The 21,891-nt window shown below is 42.4% G+C and overlaps 4 protein-coding genes across 18 annotated transcripts in view; 2 read left to right on the forward strand and 2 right to left on the reverse strand.

The window, feature by feature from the left end:
* The window catches only part of LOC132912217 (peroxiredoxin 2-like), a 361,669-nt gene that overhangs the window by 261,720 nt on the left and 78,058 nt on the right, over positions 1 to 21,891 (reverse strand). The window lies entirely within an intron of this gene.
* On the reverse strand, positions 8,633 to 13,348 carry LOC132912197 (erythroid differentiation-related factor 1). Its single transcript, XM_060969408.1, has 8 exons — positions 13,190 to 13,348; positions 11,525 to 12,977; positions 10,634 to 11,431; positions 10,383 to 10,559; positions 9,931 to 10,307; positions 9,551 to 9,869; positions 9,183 to 9,474; positions 8,633 to 9,101 (listed from the first exon to the last, which is right to left on the reverse strand). The coding sequence occupies exons 1-8, from the start codon at positions 13,220 to 13,222 to the stop codon at positions 8,960 to 8,962; spliced, it is 3,591 nt and encodes a 1,196-aa protein (XP_060825391.1). The 5' UTR covers positions 13,223 to 13,348; the 3' UTR covers positions 8,633 to 8,959.
* On the forward strand, positions 14,070 to 15,863 carry LOC132912210 (arrestin homolog). The gene has a single exon (XM_060969440.1). It carries the CDS (start codon positions 14,141 to 14,143, stop codon positions 15,275 to 15,277), a length of 1,137 nt encoding a protein of 378 aa, XP_060825423.1. The 5' UTR covers positions 14,070 to 14,140; the 3' UTR covers positions 15,278 to 15,863.
* The window catches only part of LOC132912196 (uncharacterized), a 73,062-nt gene continuing 69,162 nt past the window's right edge, over positions 17,992 to 21,891 (forward strand). For all 15 annotated transcript variants that reach the window (XM_060969391.1, XM_060969399.1, XM_060969395.1 and 12 more), the window contains exon 1: positions 17,992 to 18,133. The gene's annotated coding sequence lies outside the window, so the exon portion shown is untranslated. The remainder of the gene's footprint in view (positions 18,134 to 21,891) is intronic.

Genomic DNA, 21,891 nt, shown 5'->3' on the forward strand with positions numbered 1-21,891 from the left:
ATCGATAAGCGACACGATCGAAGCCCGGAGAAACAGAAATACGTCAGCTAATCGTAACGAAATTTTGAAATTTAAGAGAAACGTAGCGTTACACGCGATCGCTGCTTTGTGCGTCGTTTCGACGCGCCCTCGCGTTATGTCTGTCCCCGTCGGAAAAATTCGAAATTCTTCGTCGTCGAAGACGGCATAACATCAAGTTGCATTTGAAACGCGGGAACGTTTCATCCTCGGCCTTTTATCGCGACAGAAACATTCCCAAGAGAGATATTCGTGGTAGATAGGCGCGCAAATAGACGGATGGGCAACTGTACAACTACGCAGAACGAAAAAGCAACTATACGACCTCGTTCGGGTTATTAATTAATTCCAGTTTCTCCAGGCTTGGAAATTAGAATTTGTTGGTCGGGTCCGGGCAAGTACGGTAATGGGTTCAACCCGAAGGAACCTCCTTAGGGATGAGGACTTTCTCGTATTTTCTCATCGACCAGTTAGCCTCGCATTGGTAATAGATTTATATTAATGAATTTCATGGATTTCCGTCCCAGTTACGACTCCTTTATCGTGTATCGCTAATTTAATCTTTAATTGGAATCGTTGCGTCATAGATGTCTGCTACCAGGCTGCTGCGTTAGATCTAGACGAGTTCGAGATAGATTTAATTTTCAGCTATTTAAACCTAATTTTTATTGCTGTACCTTACGTGTACTCCTGTACCTTACGTATAGTTAATTGCAATTAAGCCAGCAACGATGCGATAGCAGTCGAGGTATCTCGATACCCGTGTTATTTGTATCTCCTAATTCTCTAAGCGATTTTCGTTGTAAAGTAACGATATTGCTTCCCTTCTGACCAAATTACTCGTTTCACGATGTCTCCAGCCTTCATACCTGATCCTTCTCGTCTTCCTCAAATCACGTTCCGTCGCGATAAAATACGTTGACGTTCCCCTGAGCAAACAGATTTCCACGTTGCTTGATATAAATCGGAATCTAGCCGACCGGTCGTGCTAAAATAGGGACCAAGAACAAAGCTTCTTAATCCTACATTGTAAATCGAAAATTCGGCCACGTTCCAATAAAAGTAACTGCAACTGTAAGGAACCGTAACGTCATTGATCCTTCTGCAAATACACCGTGCAGAAAGAATTATCACGATGCCGTCGAACTGCAGCTTTGGGACAAAGAATTAAAATTTGATATTTTAAGAAGCACGAGAATGTATTATTTCGTTTCACGGATTCGTATAGATTTTTAAACGATTCGTTTAAAAGATTATATCTTGGAAAACAAGTTACTTCCAATATACAATGTACCGTTTTGTTCAATGACCTCTGACCAGTATTCTGGTAATTTTAGAATCCCATCTTTTTGAAACGTTTTTAGATTTTTACACGTAGGTGTCAAGACGTCCAAAGAATTAAATCTTTCTCGTTTAAGGAATTCTATAAAACAATCTTCAATATGAATTATCAAATCTTCCCAAATCTTTCTCACTTTCCATAAATAAATGGAATGGCAATGCCTCTTTCATGCTCGTGATTCGATTACTGCTCATAAAAGCTTACATTCGTTCAAATATCAAAGTAATTATAGGTAAATTTCCAAAACCTGCTCGGTTTTCACGTTCCACGAAACGAAGATAAATCGCGAGACGAAGGAAACGATGGAACTCGCTGTTGATAAGGGCACGCGCGTTTAAGACACAGACGCGAAATTACAAGTGCAATTAGCTAGGGGACGTCCGAAAGTTCGCTCGGACGATCCTTCTTTAGACGGCGACGGAGCTTTTAAGTTTATTAAAAAGCCACGTTCCTGATTCAACGATGAGATTCTCGGCGTATAAATATCCCAGGCATCGGGCCGAGCAAATAGAATCCCCGATTTTACGTTCCCTCCGCGTTTACATTGCGAGCTTTACGGTCTCGCCGCGGTAATCTTCCAAGTTTTACCTCGAAATGGTACACAGCGGCTGCGGCAATCCCGAGACTAGAGGCATAAATCATTCGCCCCGATGTACTCGTTAAAAACGCGTTAGATTTCGGTATCGAGAACTTGCTACTACCGTGGCTTCCTTATCTCCTGCAAGATTGCTTCGAGGTATCTCGCGCAATACCTATCTTTCATCGGCTCTTTATTCTTCTGTTTTCGTTATTCTGGATTATTTGGGCCACGTATAGTATTGCAGCACTTTCGAGACCTTTTATGAATAGATATATTGTGTGTGTGTGTTACATTTTGAAATTTCATTAGCGCTATAACGAAATACGATTATCGTAGTTGTATAGGTAAAGTTTGAAACAAGTATAGAGATGTGTATAAAGATTATGTTGCCACAATAAGCGTTCAAACACTGTGGTACTTGTAGTTGTTACTCTAACGACTCTTTTGCGAGATTAATCTGCTTCTACGTCGACTCGTTGTTTTAAGAAATAAATAAATTATATGGGAGTTGAAAGAATAAATTGTACGCGAGTAAAAACGTCAGCATCGATCGAAAACTATATATCAAAAGATGCAGAAAATGATCTCGAGCGTTCGTTAAATGTGAAACAGACTGTAACGTCCGAAATTGTAACTCAAACAACTCGTTCCTTATTGACACCGTTCTGTTCACCGCAAACACTCGACCAGCCACGCGGAGCTCCAGGATGACCCACGAAATTGAATTGCAAATCCATCTTGGATGATCGATACACCCTAGGTTCCGGTCGTTCGTCCGTAACTTTTCCAGCATCGGCGAATTTCGACGGATTAGGCGACGTGTCCTTCTCGTCCTCCTCCACAGAACAGGGTGATCTTTAAAACCAGCCACGTAGCGTCTGTTTGTTCAAACTTCCGCCGCATATGAAACCTAGGCCATTTCATATTGCTCGATTCTCGCGTCTCGTAACATGATTGCCTAGCGATCGATTCGATATTTCACAGCTTGTTGTACATATACATATGTTGATTCTAAGTATCAGGACACCAACTGATACGTTTTGCATAGCAATTTACAACCATTAGGAAAATAAGCGATCGACTAGAATTTTGTATTTGTATAAAATAACAATCGAAATTGTATGGTAAGAAAACTATTTGACAAAATTTTGGTATTTTGGAAAATAATGAATTAACCACTTAATACATACACGCAACCGATTGAAGGAGAGCGCGTCTACGCTACAAATCATTCCACTTCTTCTTTCGACGTTTCCATAAAAAGCACATTGGATCGCCGGTAAAAAGCGCTCATCGATAATGAGTCAATTGAAAACGATCGAAATTGTATGGTAAGGAAACTATTTGACAAAATTTTGGTATTTTGGAAAATAATGAATTAACCATTTAATATATACACGCAACCGATTGAAGGAGAGTGCGTCCACGCTACAAATCTTTCCATTTCTTCTTCTTCTATCGTTTGCATAAAAAGCATATTGAAACGCCGATAAAAAGCACTCATCGATAATGAGTCAATTGAAAACGATCGAAATTGTATGATAAAAAAACTATTTCAATGAATTTTGGAATTTTGGAAAATAATGAATTAACCATTTAATACATACACGCAACCGATTGAAGGAGAGCGCATCCACGCTACAAATCTTTCCATTTCTTCTTCTTCTGTCGTTTGCATAAAAAGCATATTGGAACGCCGATAAAAAGCACTCATCGATAATGAGTCAATTGAAAACGATCGAAATTGTATGGTAAAAAAACTATTTCAATGAATTTTGGTATTTTGGAAAATAATGAATTAACCATTTAATACATACACGCAACCGATTGAAGGAGAGCGCATCCACGCTACAAATCTTTCCATTTCTTCTTCTTCTATCGTTTGCATAAAAAGCATATTGGAACGCCGATAAAAAGCACTCATCGATAATGAGACGATTGAAAACGATCGAAATTGTATAGTAAGAAAACTATTTGACAAAATTTTGGTATTTTGGAAAATAATGAATTAACCATTTAATACATACACGCAACCGATTGAAGGAGAGCACGTCCACGCCACAAATCTCTCTACTTCTTCTTCTTCTTCTTCCGTCATTTCCATAAAAAGCATATTGGAACGCCGATAAAAAGCGCTCATCGATAATGAAACAATTGAAAACGTTGAAATTCTAGAATAAAATTTACATTCTTCTTTAACGAGTTTCTTCTAACAGGAGAACTATTAAAACGTAACGAAGCGTATTTTAAATTGCTTCTTGTACAGTTTTTGATTTAAATTAACAACGGCCGATCCTATTTCTGTCGTCCAAGCGAACAACGAACGGTGAAATCGATCGATCAGGATAACGGAGCTAAGGAATTCTGTTTACAGAAATCGTGGTTGTTCCCGTGACTCGACGGGATGAGTTCTGGCAGCCGTTCGGTCACCAAGAGCTGATTATCGACAGTCACGGAATAACTCCGGCGAGCAAATATAATTCACGCCGGTGTTTGCATACCCAGTAATTTATTATCGGTCCCATGAACACGCTGGGCATTCGGGAACAGGAATATGCACCTGATTATTTATGACACTCGCGATGTGCACCGAAACACAGCACGCGTTCGCTTTGTAACCTTCCACAACGACTCCGGACCCGAACTCCAATCTACACAGGATATATAATTAAAACTTGGCGAATAAATATTTCCTGGCTCCGTTCCTCGCATATTCTGCTTGGAATCCTATAGAATATTATAGGGATTATAAGATCGTTTGCGTTTGGAAGTATCGTAATATACTTAAGTGTTTCTTATACTTTCTTATTATCCTCTCTTCGTTTTTTCTTCTCATTTTCTCAGTTTTTCTCATTTGCAATATCGTTCGATCGTTCCTTCTACGGCTGAAGTGCCGTTTTTCCTTAAGTATAAGTCCTTAATTCTCAAACTTACTACGTTTACACGTTTATTATGGGACTTTCTCCCATCTTTTAAAATTCGTTCCTTATGAAATGTACATTTCTCCAAGTCCACTTCCAGAGCGTAGTAATTACATAATTTAAAAAAGAAGACGACGGTCGATACGTACGGATTGTCGTCTCGAGCTAAGAGTCCAGTTCAAGGGAACTATCAATGACGAGTTCGAATCGTTGCGACTTGGTTCTGCCCAAGTGGAGGAACGCGTTCGAGCGAGGGGACGAAAAGAATGCAAACGCGGTTGGAACAGAAAGGCACCGACCATAATTGATATAACCAGATAAGAGGCTCGAAGGAGATAGGAACGCGGCTTGAATTCGAACGGCTCGAAGACACGTGAAAGCGAGAAGGAGTCGGGGGACGAACGGAAGGAGAGAGGAGGGGGAAGCATCCTCGCGGAATTCTCTCTTTGTTCGAGCCGAAATTCCATCGGTCGCCGCAAAGAAAAGGCAACCGACTTCGGACGAGCCTAGACTGTCAACCGGTATTTTTTCCTTTTCTTTCACGTCTGACGGATTCATTATGTAATTCGCGTAATGGCGGCCTCATCGAGCCACCCCTTCTCAAGACGTCTCGGAATTCAATTGTTTCAAAGTCGTGGAAACTGCGACGATGGGGACCGAAGAGGGTGAGAAAAGAAAGCTTTTTCTCTTTTTCTCCTATGTCACTTTCTTCTTCCCTCCATCCCTCTCCTATACAGGTTGGTCAAAAATAAGTGAGCAATGTGTATATATATAAATTACGTATATCGTATCTTATATATATATAACATGTGATTTTACACATCGAGACAATGAAGAATTATAAATAATTTAGTTTTAGGAATACATACGTCGATAGCTGCGTAGGTCAAGGAATCGACTGACGAACCTTCCTCTCTATTTTACTCGTATCTCAGTCTCAGACGAATGCACGAAATTAAAACCTAATTTGTGGAACCTCGTTTGTACGAACAAGTCGATGCTGACTAATATCGTGCTAAAATGTATTAGTGCTGTGTTCTTTTATGGATAATTTAAACCTATAGTCTGTTTATTCCATAAAAGACTAACGTTGCTTCTAACGATTAACTCGTCGTTAATTCGTACACTTTGATCAAATTTACATATGGTCGCTATAAATCGAGCGTCGAGGTCGAAGCGTCCGAACACCTACAAGCAAATATTACCTTCTTCTTTTAACACGCTGCATGTGTGAGCGTTTCACGTGTGTAAGTGCGTCCTCCGCAAGTGAGTGTTCAAACTGGCGCAAAAGACGCCGTCTATGGCAGAAGCCAGGCTATACGGGAGCCAGCGACCAGAGAAAATAATACCCAGACCTCTCTCCCACGGCGACCTTTCAAAGCGGCTACTCTACTTGGCAATTTCGTTTATTGCGTAGTTTGCAAGAGACTGCGTATCGCCGTGGTTAAATCCGGAAAGAACTATCCTCTTTCTTTTTTTCTTTGCTTTCCCTCGTTTTTCCAAGTTTGGCCTTCCTTGGCTTTATAACGTGTCTACGCTCACGGTTTATTAAATCCGACCTTCTACCGTCACTGTTCGCGCATTCAAGCCCTTTTTGTTTATTTAACGACGCACTCTCCATTGAGAGAGAAAGATCGTAACCCTTTGTTGCTACGTTCTGTAGTTTTCTTTCACCGCGTTGCTGCATCTGCGCCCCATTGATAATAAAGCGTGGCCAATTTGAAGTTGAAGATGTAGAAACAATCGTATGGAATTTCTAACTATTTCTACTTAGTTCTTTATTTAGCAACTTGTTCTTCGTTGACAACGAGAGAAGAAGATTCTACTTCTTTCTTCTTTTATCCTGTCTTCTTCCTGATCAGATTGCTTCATCTTCACTTGGTCACGAATAGTCTGCGTTCAAAGTTAAAAACGCAAAAACAACCAATAGTACGCTTAACTACTTCTTCGGATGGAAACTTCGTACTCATCGATCAAGAACTTCTGCAAGTGGTTCTAGAAGTGGACTATCGACTTGCGGACAGTCGGAAAGTCATCGACCGAAGGAAGATCATAGGCGGATATAGAAGAGAAGAACGATGGTACATAGAACGTTCGATCATCCTTTGGCGAATTTTTTCACGAATTAATATTTCCACCATCGAAAGAATCCATGGCGAACTACTCGATGGAGCAGAGCAAATAACGGACCAAGTTGCAGACACGCGGTGTGAATTTAATCCCGAGAAACGCGACATCCCCGCGGAAACGCGGTTCGGCGACAGTTGTTGAAAAAAAGAAAATGCTTCCGCAGCGGAGTCAGACCCGACCGTCTTGCAACTCGGCTGGAAATACGAGCGTGGATATTGGATACGTCCAGGGAAAAATGCGGATACAACCGTGGGGAAGCGAGCCGACCCTTGATTTTGAAATTTTTCAATGCCGCCCCGGGCTACTTTTCAGATTGTTTATTAAAGGCGTGCCCGAACTTCCTCCCCGGTAGAAGCTGGTTATTTAGTGATACGTTGCCAACCTCAGGTGTATAGGGTGATCCTTTCAAATCGTACTCTTGCATGTATTCGATAATCACAGTGTAGAATATGGAAGTCAACGGGCATAAAAGTTAACCTCTTACCTCATATTATCGTATTATACTCGCGATACGGAATTTGGCTACGATTTAACAAAGGCAAATTGTGTTCGTAACAGACATTAGTTTCGACTTTAAGTATATTATATCTGTAAAAGTTATTTGGTAGTTATTTGTTAAATAATATAGTATTACTTTGCCTACCTTTGATCAAATTTCATTTTTACGTATCTCTTATAAACATGTTGGTGTGGAAAATTTAACTTAACGATCACCCTATATATATAAGAGTCTAAAAGTTGCGAGCATAAAATTGAAGAACTTTTATCTCAGTTTCGAGATAATCTTCTACTAACTAAAATATTAATGTTTATTAACTTTAGACTTATCGAAATTTCTGGTCCAAAATGGTGGACAGCAAATGAAGCAGGGTAGATGTAAACCGTCAAATGACATCCTTGGGACGTTGTAAGAGGAAGCAGTTGTCGAGAAACGTCCGGCGCCGTAGCGGGAGGTCTGGAGGATAAAATGAAAAGGTCAGACCACGGATATCCGGAGGGGACGATGCAACACTGGGGAATTGGACAGGAAAAAAGATAAAGAGGAAGGAATCGAGACCAACCTTTCTTTACGCTTCTTTGTTTTGTCTTTGACACATCTTCTTACCCCATCTCCTTAAGAGGGTACAAATCCGGTCGAACGTGAGGTGCAAGTGACAGCTGGAATTGTTATACGCCCAACAGCTGAACACCGTTCGATTCTCAAAGAAACAACAGGGTCAAATGTCTCTGCGGCTTCCTCAAAATTAATAGACAAGCATGCGATTGTTTGAAACGTCACGTCGTTCGATCTATGGACGTGCTAAAGCGAAGTTATGCGCCATCTGTGAGCGATTTATTGAACAAGAAGCGTGTTTCAAATTTAAATTGGGAATGAGAATATATTTTATAGCGGCTATAAAAGGTATTAGCGCGTCATTATAGGTTACGTTTATGTACTAAATAATTAGGTTTGAGTATATTAAACTTCGTATCATTTAGTAGCATTTTCAGTTTATGAAAATTTATAAAACTGATTCGATCGATGTGTCAAATTACAAAAAATCAAATGTGGATAAAAATACTCTTTATTGAGAAATAATGGTGCCACTATTTTTTGTAATCATTATAGTGTGTACGGAGGTTCACTGAACAAATCGAAAATATGATTCGTATAAGCTTTTTATTTCTCGCTTATAAATCATATATAAATAAAAGCTTCCATCTCACTATGTACACACTAGAATAAAAAAAAGTCTCTATCTCATACATGAGTTAAAGAACGTTACCCTCGTTAAAGCTTTATCTCGTAAATGAAACAACGACCAGCGTTAGTAACCAAATTACGAAGGACCTTTTAGAGGGCCAAGAGAATCGATAATTCAACGTCGACCAAATTCCATCGATCTCGGGGAAGGACTCGTGTTCGTTGGTTGAAACTTTATAAATTATTTTTAAACTGGCACACAAACAATATATACAATTAACCATTCAAGTTTCTATAGGTGGTAACATCTTTTCCAACTCCCGCAAAAGTTGTACAATATGCTGTATTAACTTGAAACCAGACATCGTGACCGGCCGTAATGTTTTACTGTAACACTGTTTGTACAAATTGGTAAGTGTTTCTGACCTGAAACGTATAGATAAATACGATAAATTTTATGTCAATATGAAAAATATATCAAAGCAATATGTATCTAAGCAAACGTACTCTTTTTTGCTACTGTTGCTATTCTTAGTAACGAATAATTTCGTCAAAGATCGCAAGATAAATTGTAATCGCTGTTCCAACAATATCACTAGACTTTCTTCATCCTCTATCAATTTCTGTTCATCAGTTGGTTTTCCTTCCTCGATACTTTCTTTCCCTATCTTATTGCTAATAGCATTCTGTTTCTGAGAATTGTTTCTATCGCATAATATATCGATAATCGGTCTACATTGTAGAATTAAATGAAGACCATTCTGATATGCTTTTAATTTACTGTTAAAGGTTGTGGCACCTGAAATATGATGTTAATTAATAAGAAAAGAAATTAAGAAACTATCTATTAAATTAAATTGAATATAAATGCGTACAACGCGCTTGATGTTCAGCTAAAGCAACTCTTTCCATCTGCACCGTCAAAAACTCCGTAGTTTGTTCCAAAGCTAATAAAAGCTTCGCAGCTTTATCGTAATACAGCTTGCAAAGCTGCAAGCTTGTTTTTCTTTTAATATTGTCCGTATCCGGTTCATATTCTCTATACACACGATGATATAACGATGCGAGTCGATGTTGAATTATTGCAGCGCGAAATTGATATACCGGTTGCCTTGGCCCGGCAGTTTCAGTATCACAATGCTTCAGAGCTTTCTGTAGGATATCGACGACTTCCCGTTCCAATTCTTCTTCAGTCTAAAATTACGATCAAATGTATGTAACAAAATGTTTCTATCAATAATATAAATGAACATACTTTGCATCCAGTTGTAGGATAATCCTGTAGTAATGTAGCCATAGTGAACAAAGTAGTGGACAGATCCCATGTAATAGTATCCCAAATTACGGGGTTTGACTTCTTCGAACCTAAAACTTGCAAGGCTTTCTGATAACTTGCAAGCGCTTTATTGTAAAAGTGACGTTCTTGAGTGTTCTGTTTAACGTGCATATGTGCACAAAGTCGCATAAGTCTTCCGGTATTTGAATGTAAAAGTGCTAAATTTGCTTCGTCATGGACAGTTTCGAACGCTTTCACACCTGCTTCTAAATGAGTTAGCGACCGTGTAAGTAGTGTTCTTACCTCTTCCGAAGAGGTTGATGTTTCTTCCGCTAAATTCTCTTGCTGGTACCGCGCTGTAAAGGTGTATCATGGTTTAACATCCAAGCAAGTACCTTCTACAAATACAATAATATGCAAAAAATACTTACTTCCAGCTTGATTCATGTAAAGTACACCTAACTCGTTATGAATGTTTCCTAATCGCCTCAAGAGATTGTTTCTATCCATATCCATCAGTTCTAACGACAATGCTTTCTCATAGCACTTATAAGATGCTACTAAGGTAGACTCTAAACTTTCTAAACGTTGTGGCAATAATTCAATATCTGTAAATCAAAGTATTTTAAATAGAGAACTGTAACAAGATAGTCTTTTGTATATTTTTTAGCTATAAACATACTCATGTCTATATCTTCCATTCGATATATCTCCTCGACAATGTTTTCTTCAATTTCGTTCTTCATCTCGTAATCTCTCCTGTGTTTCTCGACATTACACCAGTCTTGTACAGCCATGAAACAACAGTCTCCAGCACGTCCCAATAAATAGCTTATTGATTTATCGTTCCGTATATCACAAAATATTTCCAACATCTTCTGACAACGTAGGACTGCTAACATATATCTTAACGACGCTCCGTAATTTCTATTGGCATATTCATTTTCAGCGAGCACGGCAAAAATCAACGAGGCCTTTTCGTATAATAATGTCTTTAAATGAACGTTCCAACTGATATTATCACTTTTTTGAGGTGCCTGCCATGTAGGTAAGGTTTCATTTTTAAGCTTACGTAACAGTGCTTTTGGTTCGTTCTCGTGAGAGCCCATTTTTGAAATAATTTTTTCAAGTTTCTTCATCTTCTTTTGCTTGGATTTCTTTTTATGCATAGGACTATTGTTTGCTGAACTCACTTCGACGTCAACTTCTTTCTTATTTTCCTTCAAGGAAATATAAGGCATAGGAATTGCCTGGAATGGTTTAGCCATATTTAAATGATTCTCTTCGTATACTCTTTTCTTCTTTTCTTCTTCCTCCTCTTTCTTCCGTTCATCTTCGGAATTATCTTCGATCGGAAAATACTGTAGACATTCGAGTCCGTGATAAACGTGATCTAGAGCGGCTAAACATCTTTCTTCGATGGTGCCCGAAATTGGTGGCGGTTTATATTTAGGTTCTTCGCATTCTGCGTGCTCCTTAACTAAAAGAATATATATATACATATATATATTATTTAGTTCACTTATTTATATATTAAAGATATCGAAGTATTTAAAATATATTCTTGACTTACTGTTAGCTAACGTTAAAGACTTAATTGCAGCTTCTTCGATTTCGTCTGTTAAATCCTTCTCGTTCTCGTTGTTTATACTGGATTCACTTTGCGTATCCTCTTCGTCACTCTGATCCGACAACGCTGGACTAGCAGGATCGGTATCAGATGGTATATACAAATCAGACAGCATAAAATGTGCGGATGTTACAATCTGTGGGTACTTTTCTTTAGTCAATAGTTGTATGCAATTTCTTAATAGCATTCTAATAGTACCCTGCTGCCTACGATAATCAGAAGAGTATTTCATGTTACGGGCCACTCTATATAGTAACATAGCAACAGGTACGGTAAACGGATTCTGACCCTTTTCATCCGATACATCATTACACAAAGAAGTCAAGTCATACAACTTTACAACATCGTCGTCTTTGCCTTTGAACAACCAGTAAGTATGCCCAGCCTTGGTCGAATTGTTCTTTAAGAAACTTAAAATATTCTGCGCTACATCTCGGATAACTTTGGGACTGAACTTAGAGTGATCTAAATTAGGAAGATCTTCTGTTTTAATTAATTCATACTTTTGTACAATACCGTCCAAATGATAACACATTACCACTTCTGGTACGTTACACATCAAATTGTCCAGCCAATAATCTATACCAGTTAACACGTTAATAGGTTTAGTCATATCTCTTAATCTAAGGCTTATACATGGGTGAGTTTGCCCTCCGAATATCGGCATATCAGTACCAATTAGCATCTGTATGTTCTCAAAGGTCCAGACGATATTTCTCGCAAAATTATGATTATAATTAGGATCTGGGACTTTTTCTTCCTGAGAAGGTTCTGGCAAGCACGGCTTCAATGTTTTCACAGGTAACTGCGGCTTAGTATGTTGCTCTTTGCTGTCTGCTACTACTATCGAGCGATACAAAAATTTGGATACTAGGTTCCTCTGTTGCAAAGTATTTCTACTGTTTGTCTTATGAAACAGACGCTTTTCTTTATCTCCCAGATTCTGGAAAATATGCTCGTAAAAAAATTTCTTTAACCATTCCCAGTCGTTTTCCGCTTGTCTAAGTAAGTACTTGTGAATATCAAAGTCATCTAGCAACAAAGTGTTCTCTATTCTGTGTACCACCATCGATATGACTCCGTGATTGTAAGGCAATTTCAGCAGTTTCTTTATATTCTCTGCGTCCGACACAACATCAACTTCCCCTACGCAATCAGGGAACATGTGTGCCATACGAAAACTGGAAAATCCAGAGGTCTGAGACCATACACTCTGCAGGCCGTAACTTTCTGCAGAACTGCTGAGCCAGTTGCTCGGTGGTAAATTTAAGTCTGTGTTGCATTGTAATTGAGCATAAGTTGCTGGTGTTTGGACGACCGAGTATTTTACAACGGCGGTTGACTTGACTGGTTTCTTGGATGAATCAGATGGTATGGCCACAGGCATAGGCTTGACCTACAATTAAAAGTTTGACGAATACGTCACATTAAAATTCCAACATCACATTTGTACCTAATGAATTTATCGTTGACTTGATTCTACGACAGACAACATTGCTAACGTATTCTATGTGTTGTTTGCGAATAGCATCGTTACAAAGCCCCTTTAGTATAGGATAAAAGAAAACTCGTAATAAAATAACTATGCCAAAACGAGGTATCACTTACCGTATCAAGCTTGGTATTCGTACATTCTGACATTTCTAAATTCGAATAGTGTCACTCGCGTCTCTCAAGACTTGTCGCTCTGTTCTAAAATTTCTAGAAGGAACCAGAGTGTAGCAGATCGAAATCTCGCCTAACGTAAAACCACTGAGTATACGATATATGCAGGGGCGTCACGACGATTTAGAAACAGCTTTCTACCTTATCAACTTTGTTCTGCATTACCAGCTAAAAAAAAGGTGGATCAAAATATAATTAATATATTTTGTGCTCCGATGATAACGTATTAGCATTAAAAATGAAAATTATGTATTGATAAATACTGAATCAACTGGCATGATTATACGACTACAATTATTAAATAAATATTTTCCGCACGATAAAAGCACAGAATAGGATATTCGAATCATGAAATAAATTCTCCCACCTCTTTTACGAAAATAAAGGATCTGGAAGTTAAAGTTAGAGTAACACAAATACAAGAAATATGAGAAATATGAAGCGATAAAAGAATCTAATAATTCGCATCATCATGTCCATCCATCCATCGTCTTTCCTCGTAAGTGGCTTATACCACAACATTTATTTCTGATCCTCGAACGTAAAGAAGGGTTTGAAGCAGCAAGACACGATAGGCAGATTATACGTAACGACAAAACGAAGCCCGCGAAAATCAGCGTGTCAGAAGCATGGCGTGTTCCTACGTCGAAGAAACAACACACCCCTATCCCCTCTGGCATAGAACTGGGAAAAAATATCGCGAAACGGTTAGGATCGAAAGGCGTGCAGAAAGGCACGGTTTATCCGCGACGCTGAGCGGATTCGGAAGCCCTGAAAAATCTTGACGTCACTGGTACCGCGTTCCTATATAAGACCGTCGACCACTACCCTCTCAAATCAGTCGACAACCGGTGGTGATAAGATCGAAGGATACTTTGTTGCGCTCACGCAGACATGGTGGTGAACTTCAAGGTGTTCAAGAAATGCTCGCCAAACGGCAAAATTTCGTTGTACCTGGGTAAACGAGACTACATCGACTATCTATCCGGAATCGAGCCAGTAGACGGCGTAATTCTTCTGGACCAAAACTACGTGGACACCGGTAGGAAAATATGGGGACAGCTGGTGTGTAGCTTTCGCTACGGTCGAGAAGAGGACGAGGTGATGGGCTTGAACTTTCAAAAGGATCTGTACCTGGTCTCGGAACAGGTGTTCCCAACGACCAAGAAAACGGAGGATAGCCTGACCAGGCTACAGGAACGACTGCTCCGAAAACTAGGACCAAACGCGATTCCGTTTACCTTCAAGTTCCCCCAGACGGCTCCGTCTAGCGTGATTCTGCAATCAGGAGAAGATGAAACGGGCGAACCTTGCGGAGTGACGTACTACGTCAAGATCTACTCCGGGGACACGGAGACCGATATTACTCATAAGAGAAGCACGATAACTATGGGCATCAGGAAGATTCAGTACGCACCGACGAAACAAGGTCGACAGCCTTGCACCGTGGTACGAAAGGATTTCTTACTCAGCCCTGGCGATCTAGAACTCGAGGTGACCCTGGACAAACAGCTGTACCATCACGGAGAGAGAATAGCGGTGAACGTATGCGTGAGGAACAACAGCAACAAGGTGGTGAAGAAGATCAAAGCGCTGGTACAGCAGGGTATCGACGTGGTAATTTTCCAAAATGGCCAGTTCAGAACGGTGATTGACGCGATAGAGACGCAGGACGGCTGTCCCATTAGCCCTGGCTCCAATTTAACCAAAGTTCTATATCTGAAGCCAGAATTGGAGAACAACAAGCATCGTAGAGGCATCGCTTTGGACGGAGGGTTGAAGAAGGAGGAAAGCGAACTCGCATCGAGCACTTTGCTCGTTTCACCCGATGTCCGTGATTCCTTTGGCATTGTAGTTTCTTACGCTGTCAAGGTGAAGCTGTATTTAGGTGCACTGAGCGGAGAGCTCTCCGCGGAGCTGCCGTTCATTCTGATGCGACCGAAGCCCGTGGACCGGATCAAGGTGGTAAATGCGGACAACTTGGAGGTGGAGGACACTACGGAGGAGAAGGTGAAGCCGATCAGCAGCTAGAAAAACGATACACGTGACCGAGGAGCAGTGGGTGCATCAGACACTCGCTGGCTAACGTTCAACCAGAGAATCTCAACTTGCACGGTGGAACCACATAATCCTCAGATGCTAACATGTTCTGTTCTTTTATCGAGAATTCAATTGTTTCTATAGTCCGATGCCGTGTATTTAGATGCTCGAGAGATTTCCAGAGGGTACTAATTACCGTCGTTGGAAGCAATAAGTTATCATATATAATTGAAATAGAGATCAGAGACGAAGTATATTCGCAGCACGACGAGGCTTTCTTTTCCTTTTTTTTTTTTTTTTTTTTTTGAGAGTGAAAGAACGATCGGAGGATGATAGGCTGATTAACGATGATATCTTGGCAAGTGTTAAAACGAACGGTCCGACATACTTGAAGTAGGTTAATGATTCTAGGAATCCGATGCTATCGATCACCACTGCAAGCTAAACGAAAGCGAATCGTTCGACGAGAAACTCGTTTCTAGCAAAACTGCATGCAGATCTCACCCGTAGCCATCGTTTGTACAATAGCGTCCTATAATTATCCAATACTATGGAATAAAGAATATATGCGACAAAACCAACGTTTCGTCCCTTTTTCAACTTCCTTCGACGCTACAATTTATGCTTTTAATGTCATTCGATAGCTGTAGAAAAGGGAATAACAAGCCGAGAGCATAAAAGTAAAAGCCAACATATAGGAACGTGTAGCAGCTGGAGCAAAACGAATCGGTAATTAGTCGTATAAGTAGCAAACTCGCGGATTTAACTTACGATCTTCGGCAAATAAAACACAGGCGGTTAAATACCGCCTTGCAAGAAGTAACTAGCAACGGCGTTAGCGTAACGCTGTCAAGTATCATCACAGCGGAGTAACAGAGATAGAATAGAGAAAGCCCGGTGAATTTCAAAGTTTATCCTGGTCAGTCAGCTTCTTACGAGAGTAATAAAGAGTCACGCCGCGAGACGTAGACAGTTTTTCGCGCCTGCTCTTCCGCGTTTCCTTTCTCCGCCAAGAGGAGCGGTGCCGAATCACGATATCAGGCAACGATGCGTCGTATCCTTATCATTATCGAATAGCCTCTCGTTAATATCTGCCAGGCACGATCAATCAGTCGCGCTAACGATAGATAACGCTATTCGTTCTTATTCTACAGAGTCTCGGGAAATAATTTGATCGCTAGAGAACTTTTACTTTTAGAAGCGTCTCGTAACAACGGTAACGAAAGGTTTCGCTGTGTTTCGTACAACCCGCGTAACATATTCGTAAAAGACTCGTACGAGCGGCTTTCATTCGAGCCTATGCATTCGTCGGAGCCTATGATGACTTCATCGGCGTAAGAACGCGTACTCCATTCAACAAGTACTTCGTTGTTTCTTCTGCGATCGTTTCGAAAAATTGACGTCGCGTCGCTAGACTGGATGCAGAGAGAATAACGCGAAGGGAATACGAATCGATAGAATCGGTATGTGGTTATGCAATGGTCGGTTATCGCGAAAATATAGCGGAAGACAAGGTCGAGTATGTCAGATGATGCAACGAAGAGGAAGGTTTGGCCTGGAAAAATAATACGGTTGGCGCGTTCTGCGTCTGGAAACGCGACCACGATCGATCGGCACACCCGAAGAATTATCCGCAATTTCGGTCGCGTCGAGATGGTTACATAGAGAGAGAGAGAGAGAGAGAGACGGAGCGTACTACGGAGAACAAAGGTGAGGAAGAAAATAGTTGGAAGGAGGACGAAGGGAGCGTATTTTGGACGGAAGGTTGCAGGTATAGCTGACCGCGACAAATCGAAAAGCACGACTCTCGCGATCCTACGATTCTCGCGGTGGAAGGTCCTGGCGAAGGGCAGAGCGCCGTCTCGGCGATGCCACCCTGTGTATAGGTGCGTGGTGGGCGTTGGAGGAGCAGAGAGCCAGCTATCGACTGAGAAACGCGAACCTAACCCGAACCTTTCGCATAAAAGAGATAAAGCTACTCGAGACGGAGGTTACACGGAGAGGGAGGGCATGGAGGATCGAGAGAGACGGCGAGCAGATAAAATTAGAAAGAGAGGCTAGAAAAATGGAGAGACGGCGAAAAGGGGAGAGAGTGAAAATCGAAGAAGAACGAAAACGAACGGCAGAGTGTCGCGCAGCGAGAACGGAGAAGACGAAGGCAGGCGAGAAGGAGAAACGTGGAAACGGAGCAAAGAAAGAGAAGAGAGGGAGATATAGAGAGGCCAGGCAACGCGACGAGAAGCACCGAGTGATCGAAGGAGGAACGAAGCGAAGCTTTGGTGGGACGTCGCGAGAAACGAGGAGTAAAGAGAGCGATAAAGAAAGAAGGGACGAGTGGTGGTGTATGGAGAAAGAGAAGGAGAGAATAGTAGGGGATTCGGTCGGCCGGCAGGCTTGGCTGGTGCGTCAGTCAGGCTCGAGACACCCGCGAGAACGGAGCGGTGGTTGCCTCCCTTATTCGGTACGTACATTCAATGTGTCCCCTCCATCACCCCCTGCCTACCTAACAGGAGTCTCGTCTATCGAGGCAGTGTCGCGCAGAGTGTCGTACGAGGAGTATATTGGTCCGCCTGTTCGCTTCCCTTCTTCGCAGAGACCGGTGTTTCGTATTTTCTATTCGCAACCCCCCCACCCCCGCCGTGTTTCGATTTGTGCCGCGTTCGAAGCAAATTCATCGGTGGAGCTACGTACTCTGGTAGAGAGACCGGCCAACGATCGAAGCGGCGTGAAAGGAAAGCAGGAGTTGCCTCAGGAAGGAGTCACGAAGGAGTTTCTGCCGATAAGACCGAGCAAGAATCCCCTAGAAAGAACCGAAGACAGTGGCGGATACGCTACGCTAGCGGTCGAGTGAGTATTACAGTTCGCCGAGCCTCCACTCTGCCCTCTTCTCTTTGCCCCTGTTCTCTCGTTCCGGTTCGATCAGCTCGTCTTTATCGGTTCTCCTGCGCGCGTCCATAATCTTTGTCGTACGATCGACCATACGAGTAAAACGCGTGTCGCGTGTATCTTTCTGCTTGACCTGTGTCTTGTGTCACGCGCAACAGACACCGGCGAAAACTCACCGATACGCGACGAGTTTCTCTTCTCCCGCGGCAGACGGTGGCATTGATTTCCTCCTCCCGTTCTCTCGCGCCGGCCGCTCGCCCTTCCCTTCCCAACGTGTACGCACGATCGCAATCTCTCAGCCCTTAAAATCGAACGAAATTCCAGCGAATGCGTACTCGCCGATTCTCGCAAATCGACTAACAAGTGTGTGATATGTCGTGGCTGCCGAAAATCCGAACCAAAAGTCGAAGAAAGGAAAAAAAGAGCATCGTGTACGTAGTAGAAGGATGGGTGGGTGGGGAGGCTCTCGTTATTCTCCGAAGCCCGAACATTTGGCTGGAAAAGGAACGCAGGGTGAGCGTTTTGGTGCACGAAACGTTGCAGGGGGGTCGAAGAACGTTTGTTTGCACAGTTCCAGAAGAACTCGTCGATTCTTCGCGTTTGTGGCGTGGCCGAGACGAAAAGCGCGCAAGCGGAGGAACGAGTTTCTCCGGCACGCTGCAGCGTAATTTCACGCGAAACTCTGGCAACCTTGAACGCTGCTGGAACTGTCGGTTCGAGGCTGGTCCCGACAGTGTTCAGGGGCGTCGAAACGCGGCCAGAGGTTTTAAGAATACGATCACGAATCGCGGTGTGCCTCGAAACGTCGAATTCCGGTATCGACCGACCAAAAAACCACCATGTTCCTTGTTCGGTTCGCAGCTCCATTCTTCGCTCGTTTGTAATATCGTAGCTTCCGTACGAGAAGCGACGTGATTAAGATATCTCTATTTATAAACAGGCCACCGTTTATTTACACGGTTAGAAACCATGGTTGTTCCGTCTTCTCGCACGCGTCTCTGTTTACCAGTGCTGTAAAAGCAAGAGTGTTTGCTTTGAACGAGCGTTTAAATAGAAAGAGAAGACACGGTGGATCCGAAGGGATAAAATTTCGGATTTCGCAGGAAATCCTGCCTTTTGGGAAAATTTTCTCCTAACAGATAGACGTTCTCCGTGTTTGTGCATCGTAAAGATAAAATTCTATTCGGTCGTTCGGAAAGTTCATAGCGTTTTTACTGTGAAATCATAGCGAATAATATAAATGCTGCTTCTAGTCCACATGCGTCTCTTCGGCGCAGAGAATTAAGTTACGACGATTGACGTTTTCGAGACTTTCGGTCTGCTGCAAAAGTAAGTATCTAATGCCATGGTCGAACGAGAGGTTTTCATCGTCCTGATTCGGTGATCAACGCTACTGTACCTAACAAACTACAATTTTTCTCCCATACGTAGACATTGAAGCGATACTTTGCCGCTCGAAAACTGGTGCTCGACCACGAAGCTCGAAATTTCCTTCGCGCTTCCCGATATTTTCGTGGGAAGACCCATTCGATCACGTACTCGAAGGCTTGTTTGTTCACGTACGGCGATAACAAATATCGCTCGGATGCATTTGCTCGATCCGATACGTTTCGTTTAACTCGACCACTCGTTCAGGTATAATACGTGTCCGCGCTTATCGTTTGGCTCGAACGCGAGCCTGGAAATCGAGAAGCACGAATCGTCGACCTCGAACGGCCATGCTTTCATACGGTATTAGTCACACGTAGCCGGCCGATGAATATTTCAACGTTACAGCCTGCAAACACCGTTTGCCCATGCAAACACGCATTCCGCGTGTCGCTTTTTCGTTGCGAAACGCCGCCTCTAATCCCGCGATATCCTCTCGGTAGGCAGAATAACGCGACACGGTGATCCATGGCGGTTCTAGCGACTGCACCCGCATCGATTTCACTCGAGTCGGACACTTTTCCTGCTTCGAAGCCGGGAGTCACCTCGAACTATTGTCCCAGTTGCTGTCAAATGGCTTCTGTTACGACTTAACGAGCCAATCGTCGGAGAAAGCAACGTGTCGTGTAAAAGCATCGTGAAAAAATTCGATTTCCGCCTGGCCCATTGGCTTTCTTTCGTCTTTGCGAACCCATCAGCGAAGAGATTAACCATCGACGTGTTTCTTCCTATTCTTTCTATTTTATTTTATCGACAATCCTATTAAGGAGGATCGGCGGTGACGAATTTTCGCCAACTGCGTTCATTGTTCTTACCCAGTGACGATTACCACGCGTTAGCATTGCAAATGTGTTTCGCGAACGATTGAATATCGTATCGCTATCTTGAGTTACTGTATGCTAAACCAGAAGTAGAAATACTTTGTTGAAAGACACCGATCAAATTCTTCGCTCTGACAAAGTGCCTACCGATCGAATAATTTTCCGTATCGATATCAGGGAAAAATTGAATAGGCGAGGTGTCAAGGTAAATTATTTTACCATATTTCTATTTTAATAGGTATTGTAAATTCTAACAGTCGACCAACTTTGTTGCTCGAAGAACCGAACGGAAGATGCAACCAGTCAAACTTAGAAACATCCGCTCTCTTCGACGCTTCTTGATCGAGTTTTTTTGCACTCCTACGCTAATTTATCCTACGCTCGCTCGTCGAAGAGATGCAACTTTTCCAAGGTAACGGAATTCCAAGCCAAACTTGGTAAAACACGTACCGATTCCAGAATTTTGATCAATAACGTAGCGGCGTGCTCGTGAAATATTTTCGTGCACGTCCGAAACAGGATCGTTGAATTTATGGCTCCTATTGGATACTGCGCGTGCTGAAAACGTAGCTCCTCGACTGGTAGGTGGCAGACAAGGGTGTAGCCGGTCGAGTCCTGGCCCGATGCATTCGCGATCCTTCCGTTTCTCCTGCTCTCTCCGTGTCCTTCGCCACGTTATAACGCGCTCGTGACTCGTCCAAGACCCAAGACCCGAACGACGATCGCCGTCTCTCTCTCTCTCTTCCCTTCCCTTTCTTTTCTCTGGCTGGTTTGGTCGCAAATTTTCCGTAGGATGCTCGCGACAGATGAAAGTACACCAGGGACTAGATAGAGGCTGAATTATCGGATTCACCGCGGGGGCAGCTGCTATCGATAGATTGAATATGAATTATTGAACGCTCGCGGCTGGAACGCCGAGTTCTCCAAAGCGATCGAGGGAACCCGTCGAGAGAACGTCCCCGGCCGATCTAGCCACTTTCGCGTCGCGGACGATCACCTGGAGCGCACTCGAACCTATCGAACACGGTCGAGGCCCTCTCGGTCGAGTCAGCTATTGCAGCAGGCAACTGATTTTTCTTGTCGATATCGGATGGGTTCGAACGTGCTTTAAGAGGCTGTGTGGCAGTTTTAGGGCTACCGGTGTATTCTTTCGCCGTCGGATTAAGTTTGCTTAGGTTTGGACAGGTGCGGTTAGATTCGATCGAAAGCTGCAAGTATAAAATGACGAGGTTCCGCGATTAAGATAAGGCGAGAATTTCGATCGATGCGGATGATCGCTCCGTAGTCGAGAACCGATTTTCCTTCTGACAATTTTCAACGTAAAAGCGTATTCTTAAAATTGGTGGTCCGTTGACGCGGTTGACGTTAGGACACGCTGTCCTAGTCGATAATTTTATCGAAAAACGAAATAATAAGGTTCTGCGATTAAAGGAGCAAGAATTTGAAACGCTTGCTCTCGAGTGCTACAGC

The sequence above is a fragment of the Bombus pascuorum genome, chromosome 11 (assembly GCF_905332965.1).
Source record: "Bombus pascuorum chromosome 11, iyBomPasc1.1, whole genome shotgun sequence".
Classification (NCBI taxonomy): domain Eukaryota; kingdom Metazoa; phylum Arthropoda; class Insecta; order Hymenoptera; family Apidae; genus Bombus; species Bombus pascuorum.